Source organism: Homalodisca vitripennis, chromosome 2 (genome assembly GCF_021130785.1).
Source record: "Homalodisca vitripennis isolate AUS2020 chromosome 2, UT_GWSS_2.1, whole genome shotgun sequence".
Classification (NCBI taxonomy): Eukaryota; Metazoa; Arthropoda; class Insecta; order Hemiptera; family Cicadellidae; genus Homalodisca; species Homalodisca vitripennis.
In genome coordinates this window covers 63520001-63535138 of record NC_060208.1, presented here as the reverse complement: position 1 = coordinate 63535138, position 15138 = coordinate 63520001, and the positions used below count along the sequence as shown (strand labels likewise).

At 35.8% G+C, this 15138-nt stretch overlaps 1 protein-coding gene across 2 annotated transcripts in view; it reads right to left on the bottom strand.

The window, feature by feature from the left end:
- Window positions 1–2747: 2747 nt before the first annotated feature.
- Window positions 2748–15138, bottom strand: part of LOC124354064 (facilitated trehalose transporter Tret1-like) — a 28335-nt gene continuing 15944 nt past the window's right edge. The window contains exons 3-7 of one of the 2 annotated variants that reach the window (XM_046804241.1): window positions 14757–15036; window positions 8416–8502; window positions 5380–5522; window positions 4484–4803; window positions 2748–3031 (exon numbers count right to left, since the gene is read on the bottom strand). In XM_046804241.1, coding sequence (XP_046660197.1) covers window positions 2766–3031; window positions 4484–4803; window positions 5380–5522; window positions 8416–8502; window positions 14757–15036 — 1096 coding nt within the window. In that variant the 3' untranslated portion in view covers window positions 2748–2765. Of the gene's footprint in view, window positions 3032–3263; window positions 3348–4483; window positions 4804–5379; window positions 5523–8415; window positions 8503–14756; window positions 15037–15138 lie in introns of those variants that run through there. The other variant, XM_046804242.1, reaches the window with a different exon arrangement.

Below are 15138 nucleotides of genomic sequence, written 5' to 3'. Positions count from 1 at the left end.
AAGGACCTGTGGTTTCTTAATGACGGTCATAAAGTATGGCTCTGTAGTATTCGCGTTAGCATTCTCACCTAGCAAGTGAATGGTACGGGTTTAAATCCCAGCTGAGTGAGTACTTTGGGTTCATCAATCTTTATTGATATTATATAAATACACATACATGCATATGGGCACACATGATGTCATGTTTTTTAATAAAATGGTCATATTATCTGTAAAATGGTAAATATCCATTTTTGGTCAAATTTTATTGTATAGGGCATAGGCTATAGGATTTAAAATTTCTAAATCAAAATTGTTTTGATGTTTTGTTTATCCTATCCTTAATTGTATGTTTTGTTTAAAAAATATACAAATTGAAAGGTAGCCACAAGTAACTGAGCTGAAATTTGTTATTTTTTGTGCAAACAGAACTAATGTTCTTATAATGCCAACACGTCTCAGAGGTACAGATCCTGTGTAAATCCTTTGGAGAGATTTGGGATTAGGGAAGTAAGGGCAGAAGATGTCAATCTCTACAACAGACTCTGTGTGTAATCCTTAGAACGGTTTCGGCAAAACCTTACCTTTTAGTTCTCAGCAACGCGAATACTTTTTTTCACTTTAAACATTAACAGCTCTATTTATTTAAGATATTTGGAGATTGCTGGACTTATAAAAGATTAATTTAATTAATTATAACAGATTAATTATAAGAAATAAAAGAGTTATAAGATGAAGACTTCAGCTTTTTAACATTTTTTTCACACAATTATTCTAGACAAAGGCTTCCTTGATATATTTTTAAAACATAATAACTTATAAGCAATTTTTTTTAACTTTCACAGTTGATTTCTGGTTTTATACATTTTTTATATAATATTGAAACTCTCTGTAAATAAAATGCTTTATTGTTGGGCATTAATAACACAACTTATATGTTGTCTATAAAACCTTTCTTGTTATTTATAACAATACAATGTACATTATATGATTAAATTATAATTTTTTTCTGATTAGAAATTGTTTATTATTGTCTCGTTAGCAGGTAATAAATATGTAAAATAAATAATATGTTTATTGACATTTTACATTAATGTTTAGATTAAATTATTATTAACATCACTTGCCACACTTCTTCAATTGGTATTTTGAAATAGATTAGTAATAGTTTGCAATGTGTAATTCCAATAACCCATACATCACAGGTGATCCTTTTTTTAAACTTAATCTCAAGCCCTTCACTGAAGTAAGTGGTAATCAAGTGAGTTGACCCTTATTTAATTTTCTGAATCTTATCTAAGAAAACCTTTTGAATTCCAATTTATACAAGCAAAGTATCAAGTAAGTAAGTATAATTCCTAATGTTTACATTTGATACTTAAAAGTCTTCAGAGATCAGTCCCATCTTCTTGAGGTACTCCTAATCTCTGAACTCTTTTTCATTTAAAAACAGGAAATAATTCCCTGAAAATTAATCTTCTTGTCTACAATACAACTTCAGAAGATTTCTAATATCAGAATACGAGCTCAGAATCGCCTCTATGACAGTAGGCTGCTCAACTTATTCATGCATTTGCTGAGGTTACAGTAGTCTGTAAGAGTTTGATAAACAGTTGCTGTTGCAGCTAACCACTGCAGAGTCAGATAATTCTTGATGTAGTGATTTTAATTTTTATAACCACCTGTTGTTAAATATTTTTTGATCCATTTTTATTATTCACTTAAGAGTTGTGATTAGATTTATTTGCTATGTACTTGGAAATTTAAAGACTTGCTGTCTTATATTGTTCATATAACAATATTGTATGACTCTTGTAGTTTAAAAATTAAGAGTTTTTCAGTAATCTTATGTGAAGCCATATTGGTCATTATACTAGGAAAATCATGATCAATTAATTCTGCTGTATCACATAGAATGTTTCACTAAATTCTCAGCACATTTACATGTCTAGTTTAAAGTTCATTATTGATGATGAATTATTTGAATAGATAACAAAACAAACATTACATTTATAGAGTACAGCAGTACATAACTGTTTAAGAATGATAACTTATCATTCAAAACACAATCCAAATGATCTTTAATTCCTTCTCCTCTTACAAGCCTACTTAAAAAAGATCAAACATTTCTCTTAGAGGTATCCCTGTTACCAGGAATTTTAGTGTAGGAGACTCTGTATATCTAAAAAATAATAATAGCATCACTTAGAAATATAGTATGGCCATTATATGAAGGCACACTGTAATTTATGTGCATTTTTCAAAATATTATATGTGTTTAGTATGACAATTATTGTTCCAGTGTTGTCAGTCATACACCTCTAATTGAGCCTTCATCACGAATATTACATCTTCAATAACCCAGTCAGTTGTCAATGATTCACCTCTGATTAAGAAGTAGGTGTCAATTATTTTTAATGATGGTGTTGATGGCCTGTGTTTTACATCCTAATAAAAAGAAATATTTTATCTACACAAGATCGAAAGGCGCAGATCAGCCATGACAAAACAGTCACTATCAGTCAGTAGTGTGTAGTACTATCTGTATAACTACACATTGTACTGAAGTACATTTTTAAACATAGAAGAATATCATATACTAATCTGCATTTTATCTTTGTTATCACTTTTTTATTTAATCACATTTTACTTGTATAAATAGACAGATGGAACACACTATTATGTTTTGCGCTGTCAGGATGTGTTTAATTCCGTTTTCGATCATAACATACTGTTAGAAGTCTAAAGGATCAAAAAAGAATACTGAATATTAATAAATTATTCATTCAAAATTGAGTGTAGTTTGAGTCCTTACTCCTGACTTTGTCACTTAAATCCCTGGATTCATTATAGGTAGCAGCCAGATCTGATTGTATTTGGGCAAAGGAGCGGCCCTTGGTCTCAGGTACTATCAGGTACATGACAATCAGTCCTGCCAGCGAGAAGAGAGCATAGATCAGGTAGTTGATATAGAGTCCTGGCCCTGAAGCGATGACCTCATACAGCTTCATGCAGATAAGTGATGTGACAGTGTCTGTGATGGTAGTGATACCTGTGGAGCAATCATACAATCAAGTACATGACAAACAGTCCAGCCAGTGAGAAGAGAGTATATACCAGGTAGTTGAGTTCCAGCCCTGAAGCAATGACTTCATACATACAGCTTCATGCAGATAAGTGATGTGACAGTGTCTGTGATGGTAGTGATACCTGTGGAGCAATCATACAATCAAGTACATGACAAACAGTCCAGCCAGTGAGAAGAGAGTATATACCAGGTAGTTGAGTTCCAGCCCTGAAGCAATGACTTCATACATACAGCTTCATGCAGATAAGTGATGTGACAGTGTCTGTGATGGTAGTGATACCTGTGGAGTAGTAATCACTGGTAGTAAGAGAAGATAAGAGGGAAAGAGGTGTAGATGTAATGAAGAAATTAGAAGGAAGAAAAAGGAATAAGAGAAAGTGAAGGAGTGGTGAGATAAACCTGGAGAAGAAAATAAAAATCCATGAAAAAAAGAGGATCAATAGAGAGAATTAGATCTCGGAGGAGACAACGAGACTATTAGAAATGTGAAAGGAGGTAAACAAAAACTTATTTAGAAAAATACAATACTATATACAATACAGTTGAAAGGTATCAAGGCTGACTGTTGACCCAGGCTTGTGCAAGGGTATTTTTAAAGTGGTCGTGCATACTTATCATCGTGTTTTTTTTTAATAGATTATTAAAATGGCATGTCACAAGATAGAGGAACCCAGCAGGGATCACTTATGGCTGGTTTATACCTTCCAGTTGAACCTATCAGTGGGCACAGCAAAAAATGATGTGTCACTTAAATCTGGGCAACCTTATGGATGTCCAGGAGCGGCACATCACTAACCACAAATGTCGAGATTCTGGAGTGCAAGGGTAATTTTATAGATCCTAGTCTACTGCGGGAGATGACTGTTGGAGTTGGTGGGGTTTGTTTCCTAAATATAAGAGGTTCTTCCTAGCCTCAACAAGGGTGTGCCACCCCCTGCCTGCTTTGACTTAAGAGGCTGGTTCAGAGCTGGCCTCCCCTTCTTCCGGGGAAACATGACTTTGAGATTGGTGCCCTCATGGATCTCGATTAGAGGTGGCCCCTACCCCCTACCTTACCTATCCTGTCACTCAGGAAGCAGCGCTAAGGTTCTTATAGGACTAAGTGCATTTCATAAGCTTCTTGACCTAACAGAACAAAAAAAAAGATAGGGGTTGATATTTGAAAAGTTAAAGTTACCCCCTTCTAACTCCCTTTGAAAAGATGGGGGAATTTTGTTATCCTCCAAATAATCCAATAAAGTATTTTAATAAGTATGTTGAAGGTTGTACACCAATATCTCAATCCATTTGAAATATAACCAGGCGTATAGGGACTTCATTACACCCTGTGTGTGTGTGCAATTTAACGTTTAAGTCATGTATTGGATGTAACAGTTTTTCCTCTTTGTCTGACCCAAAAGTATTGAAGTTACTTACCTGAAGCTAATCCTCTAGTGTTAGATGGGAAGAGTTCTGCCTGTAGGACCGGCACAAGAGGTCCCACCCCCAGGCTAAAGATTACACAGTAAGAAGCAACAGAAGCAAAGGCGACCCAGCTGTAGGGGCTTGTGTCGACTCCGGAGCCGTCTAGGTAGTAATAGAGGGCAGCAAGCATCTCGAACACGGCACATCCCAATGAGGAGATTAGTAGAAGGGGACGGCGACCCATGTGGTCGACTGTGAATGAAGCTACTAGCGTAGACACAATGATAAGCAGACCCATTAGCATTGTGAATTGATCTGGTGATAGAAATGACCTGGAACATACGATTAATCCACTCATTAGACTTGTATGTAGTACACTTTCAAGTACAAGTTGAAAAGCTTAAGCTGAGTCAGAACTACTTCGACACGTAATTTTGTGTGATTTCTACCCTCAGGTATAAGGTGATAGGATAAATCTCAAATACAGGGCTGAGGTGAATAAGAACTAATGTTGTTACTGGCATAAACCAATTTGCAACAAAATAATCCAATGTGTTATTCATAACAATACTGAAGAAATATATCAACAATGTAAAATTATCATAATTGAATATCAGTATTTACAATTTTAGAATGAACAAAACAAATCTGACTGATTTTATAAGGCTCAAAAATATTTCAATAATATATGAGTAGTAAAAGAAGTTAAAAACGTATTGGAGTTGTAAATGTTTTAAAAGTAAAGTATTATTATTATTATTATTACTACTACCAATCATCCTAAAAAAATTTTAAAAAGGAAGAATGATAAATTAAAAAGAGTAATTTCATGATATTACTCAAGTGAGAGGATGCAACGAAATCAGACAGAGCACAAAGCCTAATCATGCAGATCCAACAGAAGTCACCTGGTAGATTCACTGAAAGTCTCAGAGGAGTACGAAAGGACTGCTCCGATACCACTCATGAACTTTGTAATTGTCGCTACTTGTACAATAAGGAATGCTCTTCGGTCTGCAGGAGTGGAAAATAACTCCTTCCAGGATCGAGTCTATGAAAGAAAGATAAACACTGTATAATACTAATAATCATTGTTGTGCACATTGTATATTATTACCAATGTAAATTATATACCGGTAACTTACATTACAACTAAAAATGTACTAATTAAACAGAGTGGCGCAAAAGTCACTGGACAGTTGGTTAAAACAAGACTAGATTTATTTGAAATTATTTTTTATTACATACAATACTTACAATTATTTTTTATATTCAAATTGTTTTCCGTCTTCATTAATATATCTTTGAAGTCTTTCTGGAATACTGTTACATACTCTACGGCATAGTGTGGGATCATTGTCCAAATCATAAAATGCGTCATGTATGTAGTCTTTCAGTTCGTCAATAGTATGAGGCTTTCGAGAATAAAAAGAGTCCTTGACTACTCCCCATAGGAAAAACTCCATTGGTGTGATATCTGGTGAACGTGGGGGCATGTCAATATCTGCCCTTCGACCAATAACTTTTCTTTGGAAACGTTCTTTTAAATAATCGCGAACGGCAGTGGCGTAATGTGGTGGAGCACCATCGTGTTGAAAGTAAAGTTCTTGAAAGTTTTCTGCATGCAAACGTCATGAGTCCTGGTACCGCGTATTTCTGAAGCATATCCAAATATTTATCTCCTGTCACTGTTCCTTCAAAAAAATATGGTCCAAGTACGCCAAATGATTATGCTGTTATTTTTTTTTTTCCTTTTAACCAACTGTCCAGTGACTTTTGCGCCACCCTGTATTCTGAGTTATAAAATCATTACTATTCTTTCTGCTTGAATGTCAAATTTCTGGAAGGGATTCATCTACCATATCCCACAATACTTTGTATACCCCTGTTATACTAAGGGCATGTCTACAGATCCTTCTTGTTTTTTGCTAAGTGGTCATCCAAAGGTATGTTTTGAGAGTTCTTTGAATACGAGTAAGTTAATTTGTATGCTTTGGATATTGTGGAATGAAACTTTGCTAATATAAATAAGCTCATTCTTACATTATACAGAGGGGTGCAAAAGTAGGTATACAGTTTTAGTTGGTTGGTAATACCCAAGTTAGCCACCTGATCAGCTGTGTAATACATTTGCTACTAACAGCTGGCAATGTTTTCTCATTGTTACTGTTGTTATTATTACACTTCTGTCATCATGGCTGGTTACATGACCAACGATCAACGAAAGTGGGTTTTGAAAGAATATTGGAAGACAGAAAACTGTGAAAGAGTTCGAGAGAGATGGAGAGAAGAGTTTGATACACCACCACCAACCAGATTAAGTATTTATAGACTAAGAGATAAGTTTAACCTTACAGGATCTATCTGCAATGGTCTAAAGGCTGGACGACCAATCACTGTCACTACTCCTGAAAACGAAATGATTGTCGCGCAGACCTATGTTCAAAGCCCAAAAAAGTTAAGAAAAAGGGCATCAATTGAACTGGGCATTGAACGCAGATCTTTAGGACGCCTAATGAAACGGTTAGGTTTGAAAATGTACATTCCAAGACTTATTCATGGGCTAATAGAGGACGACCCTGATCGTCGACTGCAGTTTTGCGAGATAATGTTAAACGAGGAACTTCAAGGTGCGGGAATTATTCAAAAAATTGTTTGGAGCGATGAGGCTAATTTTAAGCTTTCAGGTGCAGTCAATAGACACAACTGTGTCTATTACTGTTTTGATAATCCACACTTGACATTCGAAGAACAGCTGAATCAACCTGGAGTAACAGTTTGGGCTAGCATTTCATGTAAAGGTGTCATTGGACCTGTCATTTTTCATAACACTGTAGACCAACATGCATACAGGAACATGCTGACTGACGTTATACCACAAATCAAAATCCAGCAGGGTAATGAGGAATTCTACTTCCAACAAGATGGAGCTCCTGCCCACTATGCGACAATCGTGCGTGACCTACTAAATCGGGAGTTTCCTAACTCGTGGATCGGTCGAAGAGGATCGGTTGAATGGCCAGCAAGATCTCCCGATCTGACACCGATGGATTTTTTCTTTTGGGGAGTTGTCAAAGACAAGGTTTTTTCTAAAAAACCTCGTGATCTTAATCAGATGGTTGAATTCATTCGCCAAGCTTGCCAAGACATAGATGAAAATAAAGAACTTTGCCGAAAAGTGTGTTTAAGCGTAACTTCAAGGTTACAGCAGTGTGTTGACTGTGAAGGCAAACAATTTGAACACAAAAGGAAGTAAGTGTATTGGTGAAGTACAACACTTTTAAGAGTTAATTTCTGTTTCTTAACGCTCTTAAAATAGATTGTAAAAGTTTAGTTTTTGTAGAAATAAACCTACTTATTCTTTAACATATTTAATTACTGTATACCTATTTTTGTATATCAATTTAGTTTTAAAGAAAAGACCTATATTGTTCTAAATATACATTTAATATCTTTATATCCAAGAAACTTTTACAAATTCTTTTTAACAGTGCAGGTGAGTAAACTTTCTATTTTTTCAAAGATTTTTTTAATGACTCATTAAATAAAATTATACATATAAATCATATATATTAAATGAGTCATTATATATATATTATATCCTTTAGAAGATAATCTCTATTTCAGCCTTGTGTATTTCCTGTGGGAAAAGTTATTTCAAAGAAAACATGAAGCTATGTTTTAATAAATTGATCTTGAAATTTCAATTTCGATATGTACACATAAATTTTGTAATTGAAAATGTGTATATGCATTAATATTTTTATTTTAAATGTATGTGTTTTTCTATTGTGATTACGATTCTGTTATTGTTCTGTTGTTTAAGCTGGCAGAGCTATCCTGTATGTTATTTGTATATTTGAGACAACAACTGAAGAAGTGTGTTCTAGTGAACAACACTTTCCCTACTTTAAAAGTTTCTGTAAAAATTCTTTATTACTTACCTCTATTTTCATTTCCTTCTTCACTGTCACCTCAATCTCTTCCATCTCGTCCATGGTACTTTCTTCCCCCCTCAGCCACGTCAGTGACTAGAATCACAGAAGGGAACAGTGAAGAAACATATGTTCTAATGGAAGGAGAATGAAGGCACCGTACCTTGAGTGAAAAAGTAGTTGAACAAATATTTTCTTAGAACATAATTTTAACTGAAAAGTAACATTTTTGTAACACACTAAAAAAATTTGTTTATTGAATTAAAATTGGTAAAATTATACGTGTGATTAAAATGATAATACTTCAATACTTTAGTGGAATACACTGACCTACCCTACTGGCTTGCACAAGGGATTGTGTTATAATTTGAAATAAATATAAAACCTAATATAGCCTACACAATAAAAATTACTATTAATCTGAGTATGTCTATTGTATCTTATAAGGAACTGAACAGGAAAATTGTTTAGACCATTTTGTTTTTGAAATCTATTGACTGAAGATGACTATGTTATGCCACCAACCACATAAGCCTAAAACACATTATTAAACACCTGGTGGAGGAATGTCCGATCAGACCATATAGTGGCAACCTTTCTGACTTCTTGATTGCAACAAAAGAGCCAATTCTTGTAATCTCGCTGTTTGTTTGTATTATTTTTATTGAGACTGTTTGTAATGTATTTTTAAATATGCTTATTTACACAATTCTCTGTATACCACTTACCTTTGTTTAAAGGTTATTTTTGACGATGGAAGGATTGTGAAGGAAACAGGATTTTTCCGGACATAAATCTCCAAACTGGAAAAAATTAGGCCTAAAAAATTGTGGTTTGCCTAAGGATGGCAACGTGAATACGGATGCAAATAATAAAAATGTAATCAACCTCTCTTCAAAAAATCCTGAATGAAGCGGAAATATCAGTCTTATCCAAGGGTTTAAACTTTTCTGTGGCACAAAAATCGGTTAAAGGCACTGGATTTCGTAACTGGAATCGAGGTCGGCTGTTTCACAGTTACCTGAGGAACAGGGTGACCGGTTTCGTTGTGAGGCCAGTCTTTTACTCAGAAAAATTCCTCCCACAAAACCCAATTTGACAATAGAGGAGAAAAAGGCCAGGTCGATCCTTGGGAAAGACGACACGTCAAAATCTTACCTGCCGACCAAAGGCAACGCTACTGTGGTACTTGACTCAGTAGCGTATAAAGAAAAGATTGCGGAAACTTTAAATACTGGCAAATATACAGTTTTAAATAAAGACCCGACTGATTCATTTGAACGCAAAGTAGCAAACACCTTAAGAAAACATAAAGAATTTTTTTTCAGATAAATTTAGATCTAAATTAACTCCTCACCACTCAAAAATCCCCCATATGTATGGCCTTCCCAAAATCCACAAACCTACCATCCCTCTTCGGCCCATCATTAGTTCTCGTGATTCACCTTGCAGGGAATTGTCTAAAGTCCTCTTGGACATCTTAACGCCATTGGTAGGAAAAACTGACTCTTTCATCAAAAATTCCAGGGATTTCGTAGAGAAGTCAAAATCCCTAAAGTTGACTGAAACTGACAAACTGGTAAGTTTTGATGTCGAAAGTCCTATTTACAAATGTACCAGTTTCCAGAAACTCTCGGAATTATTAAATCACGTCTCAAAGAAGACCAAACATTAAAGGATAGAACTAAACTTCCCGTGCCAGTAATTATGTGGAACTGTTAGAACTATGCACTCAATGCAATTATTTGAGTTAGAGGGTAAAATTTACCGTCAAGATGAGGGGATGGCAAATGGGTTCTCCACTGTCTCCTATTTTCGCCAATATCTTTATGGAGGAATTCGAGCGAAAAGCTTTGGGCTTCAGCTCAGTTCAAACCGAAGATTTGGTGGAGGTATGTGGATGATACCTTTGTTATTTTTTCTCATGGAGACATTGAATTAAATAATTTTTTGAATCACATTAATAGTATTTCTCCTTCCATCCGCCTCACAATGGAAGTGGAAGTCCAAAACAAGCTTCCCTTTTTGGATGTGTGTGTATTAAGAGATAGGGATGTCCTTAAGACAACTGTTTTTCGAAAGATAACACACACACAGGAAAATATTTAAATTATCAATCCAACCATCAAAAATCTGTCAAAGAAGGAGTAGCCTACTCGTTGTTTGATAGAGCAAAGAGCTTGTGCTCAGATAAAAGATGGACTAAAAGAAGAATTTAAGAAAATTGAATCGGATCTCAGGAGCAATGGATACCCTCAATTAGTAATTAATAAGTGCAAACGAACCAGAAGAATCATTCCTGAGTCAGAAAAACAGAATTGTGATAAATTTGCGTTTATGTCAATCCCTTATGTGCCGGGATTATCGGAGAAAATTAGAAGAGTAGGTAGAAAGTACAACATTAGAACCGCGTTTAAAACACACAAACACTCTTAGACAAAGTCTCGTAAAAACAAAACCAAAAAATGGCACACAGGATTCCAAAAACTGTGTTTACAGTATAAAATGTAGCTGTAATAGGGAATACATAGGCGAGACAAAAAGACCACTAAACGTAAGGATAAAAGAACACAAAGAAAACACGAGAAAGGGTTTCACAGAAAAGTCAAAAATTGCACACCATTGTTGGTCCGAAGACCATCATATGAATTGGGATGAAGCCCACATAATACATCGGGAACCACATTTCTTCAAAAGGAAAATTAATTGAGGCAACATACATTAATTGGCAGACCAACCAATCAGTCAACCATCAGTCGAGATTAGGCCGCTTTGGTTGCCAATTCTAAAAAATGAACTAAAGAGAAAACCAAAAGTATCAAACGGATCAGATATTTGTAATAAACCAATGCGGAGTCACAATATGGTTTTAAGAAGTTCATCTCGCATGAACCAATATAACGAAAGGGCCCATTCCTGTTCCCCTTCCCTTGTATTTCCGCCATCTTGTTTTTAGCCAGCCGTCACGATTGCCATTGGCTAGTCCCTCTGGTCAGTCGTAGGTGGTTAGTAGACGAGTGAAGACGTATTGTGACCTGTATTCCGTAGTTTAGTTTTAATGATTAGTGTTTTGTATAGTTTTGTATTAAGTGCATGTCTTTAGTGTTAGTGAAGTTGACAACAACATGTAAGTTGTGATTCCTGACTTAGGCGTGCCACAACGCTTTAGTAAGTTTTGTTTATTTTAACCTAGTTTGTAATTATGTATTAGGTTAGTTCTTTACCTGAAGAAGAGATCAGATTGCAGATCTCGAAACGTAGTGTGTTACTGTTTTCTTGTTTCACTGAACGATGGCAAATGTCCGGAAAAATCCTGTTTCCTTCACCACTTACCTGTGATATATCCATATGCTAAATAAATATAGGCCTATGATTTAAGATTAGACTACTGTATTTATCATAACAGTACTTTGGTATTTTTGAGAGGTCACTGTTTTTTAAGAGTTTTTCTTACCAGACACCTAAAAATTTATGTTGTTAGTTAAAGCAGACTTAATTTGACTTACTGAGAACACTACATGTCATTATGATTATCGGTTCTTGTTTTTATGCCTCCAAAATGGAAGGATGTCGGTGAGGAGACCACCCGTTCCCTACCTACTACTTGTTATTTCGCTATATAAGTAGGTTTAGATTAGTTTATCATAAATATGTTACTAGTAGTAACAAAGTTAAAGATAACCCTTACGAGCGCTCACGTGATCTGAGCTTGAATTTGGGTACTATCTAAAGGGACGGTTTTGTTTTTCTTCCAGAAAGAAGTACGGGGTGACGCTGAGGTAGCCACCGAAGCCCATACTGATGGTCAGGGGCATTTCTGATCGGTACTTTTCCGACATAGGATTACGTTGGGCGATCTGGCACGTGATCCGAGGCCTGGTAAGTACCGATCGGAAATGCCCCTGACCATCAGTAGTGCGGATTCGGTGCCCTGCACTTCTGGTAAAAAAGAATAAAACATCCCTCGAGATAGCACCTACATTAAAGCTTAGACCACATGAGCGTCCGTTAAATTTTTATATTTATGATACGTATGTGTGTATTTAATAACAAATAGTAGGTATGGATAGAATGGCCTCCTCGCCTACATCGCTTCCTTTTGGAGGGCAGAAAACAAGAACCGGTCGATATAATGACAAGTCATTTTCATAGTAAGTTAAATAATTTTTTTTCTTTCGAATAATGTAGTTTTCTTAGGTCCTCAGTAAGAAAACTCCTTCCAAAAATGGAAACATCTGGATAATACCAAAGTACCATTATAACTTTTACATTATAAAAGGTGTCCAAAAAGAATCGGGACAGTGAAAAGATTTAAGATAGAGCTACAACACCTGGTACAAAGTTACTAAACATGGAAATCTAATTTAATACATATCCAGTAACCCACTACTTCTTCAGGGGGACTGCCCACAAGGAACCAGGAGAAATTCTTAAACGTAAGCATAAGTTGCTATGCACATCAAACTACAGGCCTGCATTGGTAGAGCACAATGCCGCGAACCCGAGCTCAAACGGACAACCGAACCGGAAATGGGATCCGTTCACAGATCGTGAGCAATTATGAGATAAATGTGTCTAATTCATGGTAGTTTGATTAATTTATTCACAAGAAAATCATCCATTACATGGCATGAAATGATCCAAGCACCAGAACATTACTATTTACAGAAAACCTTTTTACAACAGACGCTCTAAGTGTCCGCTCTCTGTTGTGTGACAATGAGCCAATCAGTGATAAAAGGTCTCTGTTTTTGTAATCTTATTCCGTCACGTTCCAAACAAGCATTTTCTTCTAAAATGCTGTTCCTCAATTCCTCAAAATTATGTAGTTTACCTTTATACACTTTGTCTTTAAGATAACTCCAGAAAAGGCCAAAGGAGGTAAGTCGGTGGAAAGAGTGAGCTCAATCGCTTCCCTCCCTATCCATCTTTGGGGGAAAATGATATTGAAGTAATCCCTTACGATTGTCTTGTAGCGTAGGTGTACTCTGTCTAGTTTAAACCAAGTTTTCACCAATGATATTTTTAGATAGTGGTATTATACGAGTTTGGAGCATGTCGAAATATGAAACTACGTGCAAATTACCATGTATTAAAAACTATCCCACGTGAGCCAGACTCAACTTTTGTGGGTGTTGCGTTTGACCTTCTATCATCCAGTGTGGATTACTGTCACTCAGTATGGCTCTGGTGTTTGTTGACATTGCCATTTAATATGAGTGTAGCCTCGTCCGAAAATACAATATTATTTAAATGGCTTTGTTTTTTATAATTTCTCAAAAACCCAAGACGTTTGTCAAAATCATCTTCGTTCATTTCTTGATGCAATAATAAGTTGAATGGTTTGAAGCCACTTTTATGCAGAACGTTCTGCACTGTTGGACACATCATGATTACCTTCAGCTGTTCTGAGCGTTTCATAAGATCCTCAATGAATAACTTCTACACTCGAATCCTCATTTATTACATTTGGTGTAAGACTTCTAGGAATATTAGAGGGGGTTCCTTGAGTTAAAAAACATTTTATTGTTGATTTCGATGTTGGGTTTCGGTTAGAAAATGAATTATTGAATAGGTTTTGAACTTCACTGTAAGACCGAGTCAAGCCCCCCCCCCAAACCACGCATCATTAATATAGTAATTCTCTTGCGGTCACTAAGCGCCATAACAAAGCCACGCAAAAACTAAGTTTTCAACTCAAAACAAATGAAATAAAAAGACCGCTATGTCCTGTTTTCACTAATGAGCAGAATGTTACGAATAAAAACGACCTAAAGAAAAAAATGTTCCTGTTTGCTGGAATACCCACTATCAATCACAAATAACTTTATCTATTAGGCCTATTTCGGTTCATATTCATTTTCCTTGTTTGCTTTAACGGAGTTAAGCTCCCTTCCGGTACTGGAACTTATTATTGTACAACAGTATTAATTGAAAACACTTCTGGGTTATTAATTTTAGAAGTAAACAAGTTGTCGGTTCATTATTTACAGTGATAATTCAAGCCATATCTGTGAACGGCTGGCCATGTCCGTTTAAGGTCGGGTTTGCGACATTCTACTCTACTAATAAATACTTTTAATTGATGTGAATACCAACCTATACTTACATGTTGTGTTAAATTAGTATGTAAAGTAACTTTGTACCACGTTTACAGCTGTATCTTAAATCGTTTAAAAACTAATTATCTCTGGTCTTTTTAGATACCTTGTAGAACTGTATCTACTGTACAATATATTAAATACTTGAATCAACAAAAACGATGACCCAGTATGGCAGTAAGTCATTACACAGTAGAAATAAATTAAAATGTTAAAACATGCAAAATATATTATAACATTTCCGATTACCCTGCTGGCCTCTGCTGGTCTGTCCACCATGACTAGGAAGTAGGGAGACTCTGGCATGAGAAGGAAGGTGGCTAGAAAGGCCACAGGGACTGCTAATGAAGCCCAGGAGAGCCCCTGGTAGCTGAGGAAAGGGCCGAGACAATACTCCAGGAGGATGCCGAGACACCACATGCCCTCGAAGAAAGTGCTGATAGCTCCTCGTATCTTGGGCTGTGAGATCTCTGCCAGATACATGGGCAGAACTGTGTAGACGATTCCCATCCCGAACCCTTGCAGTATTCTGAGGATCCACCAAAGATTTATTTTATTGCTTCACTTTTACATGTTTCTTTCAAATTCATTATTTATACGTTTCAGCGCGGAATTCAAGCTGTAGAATGAT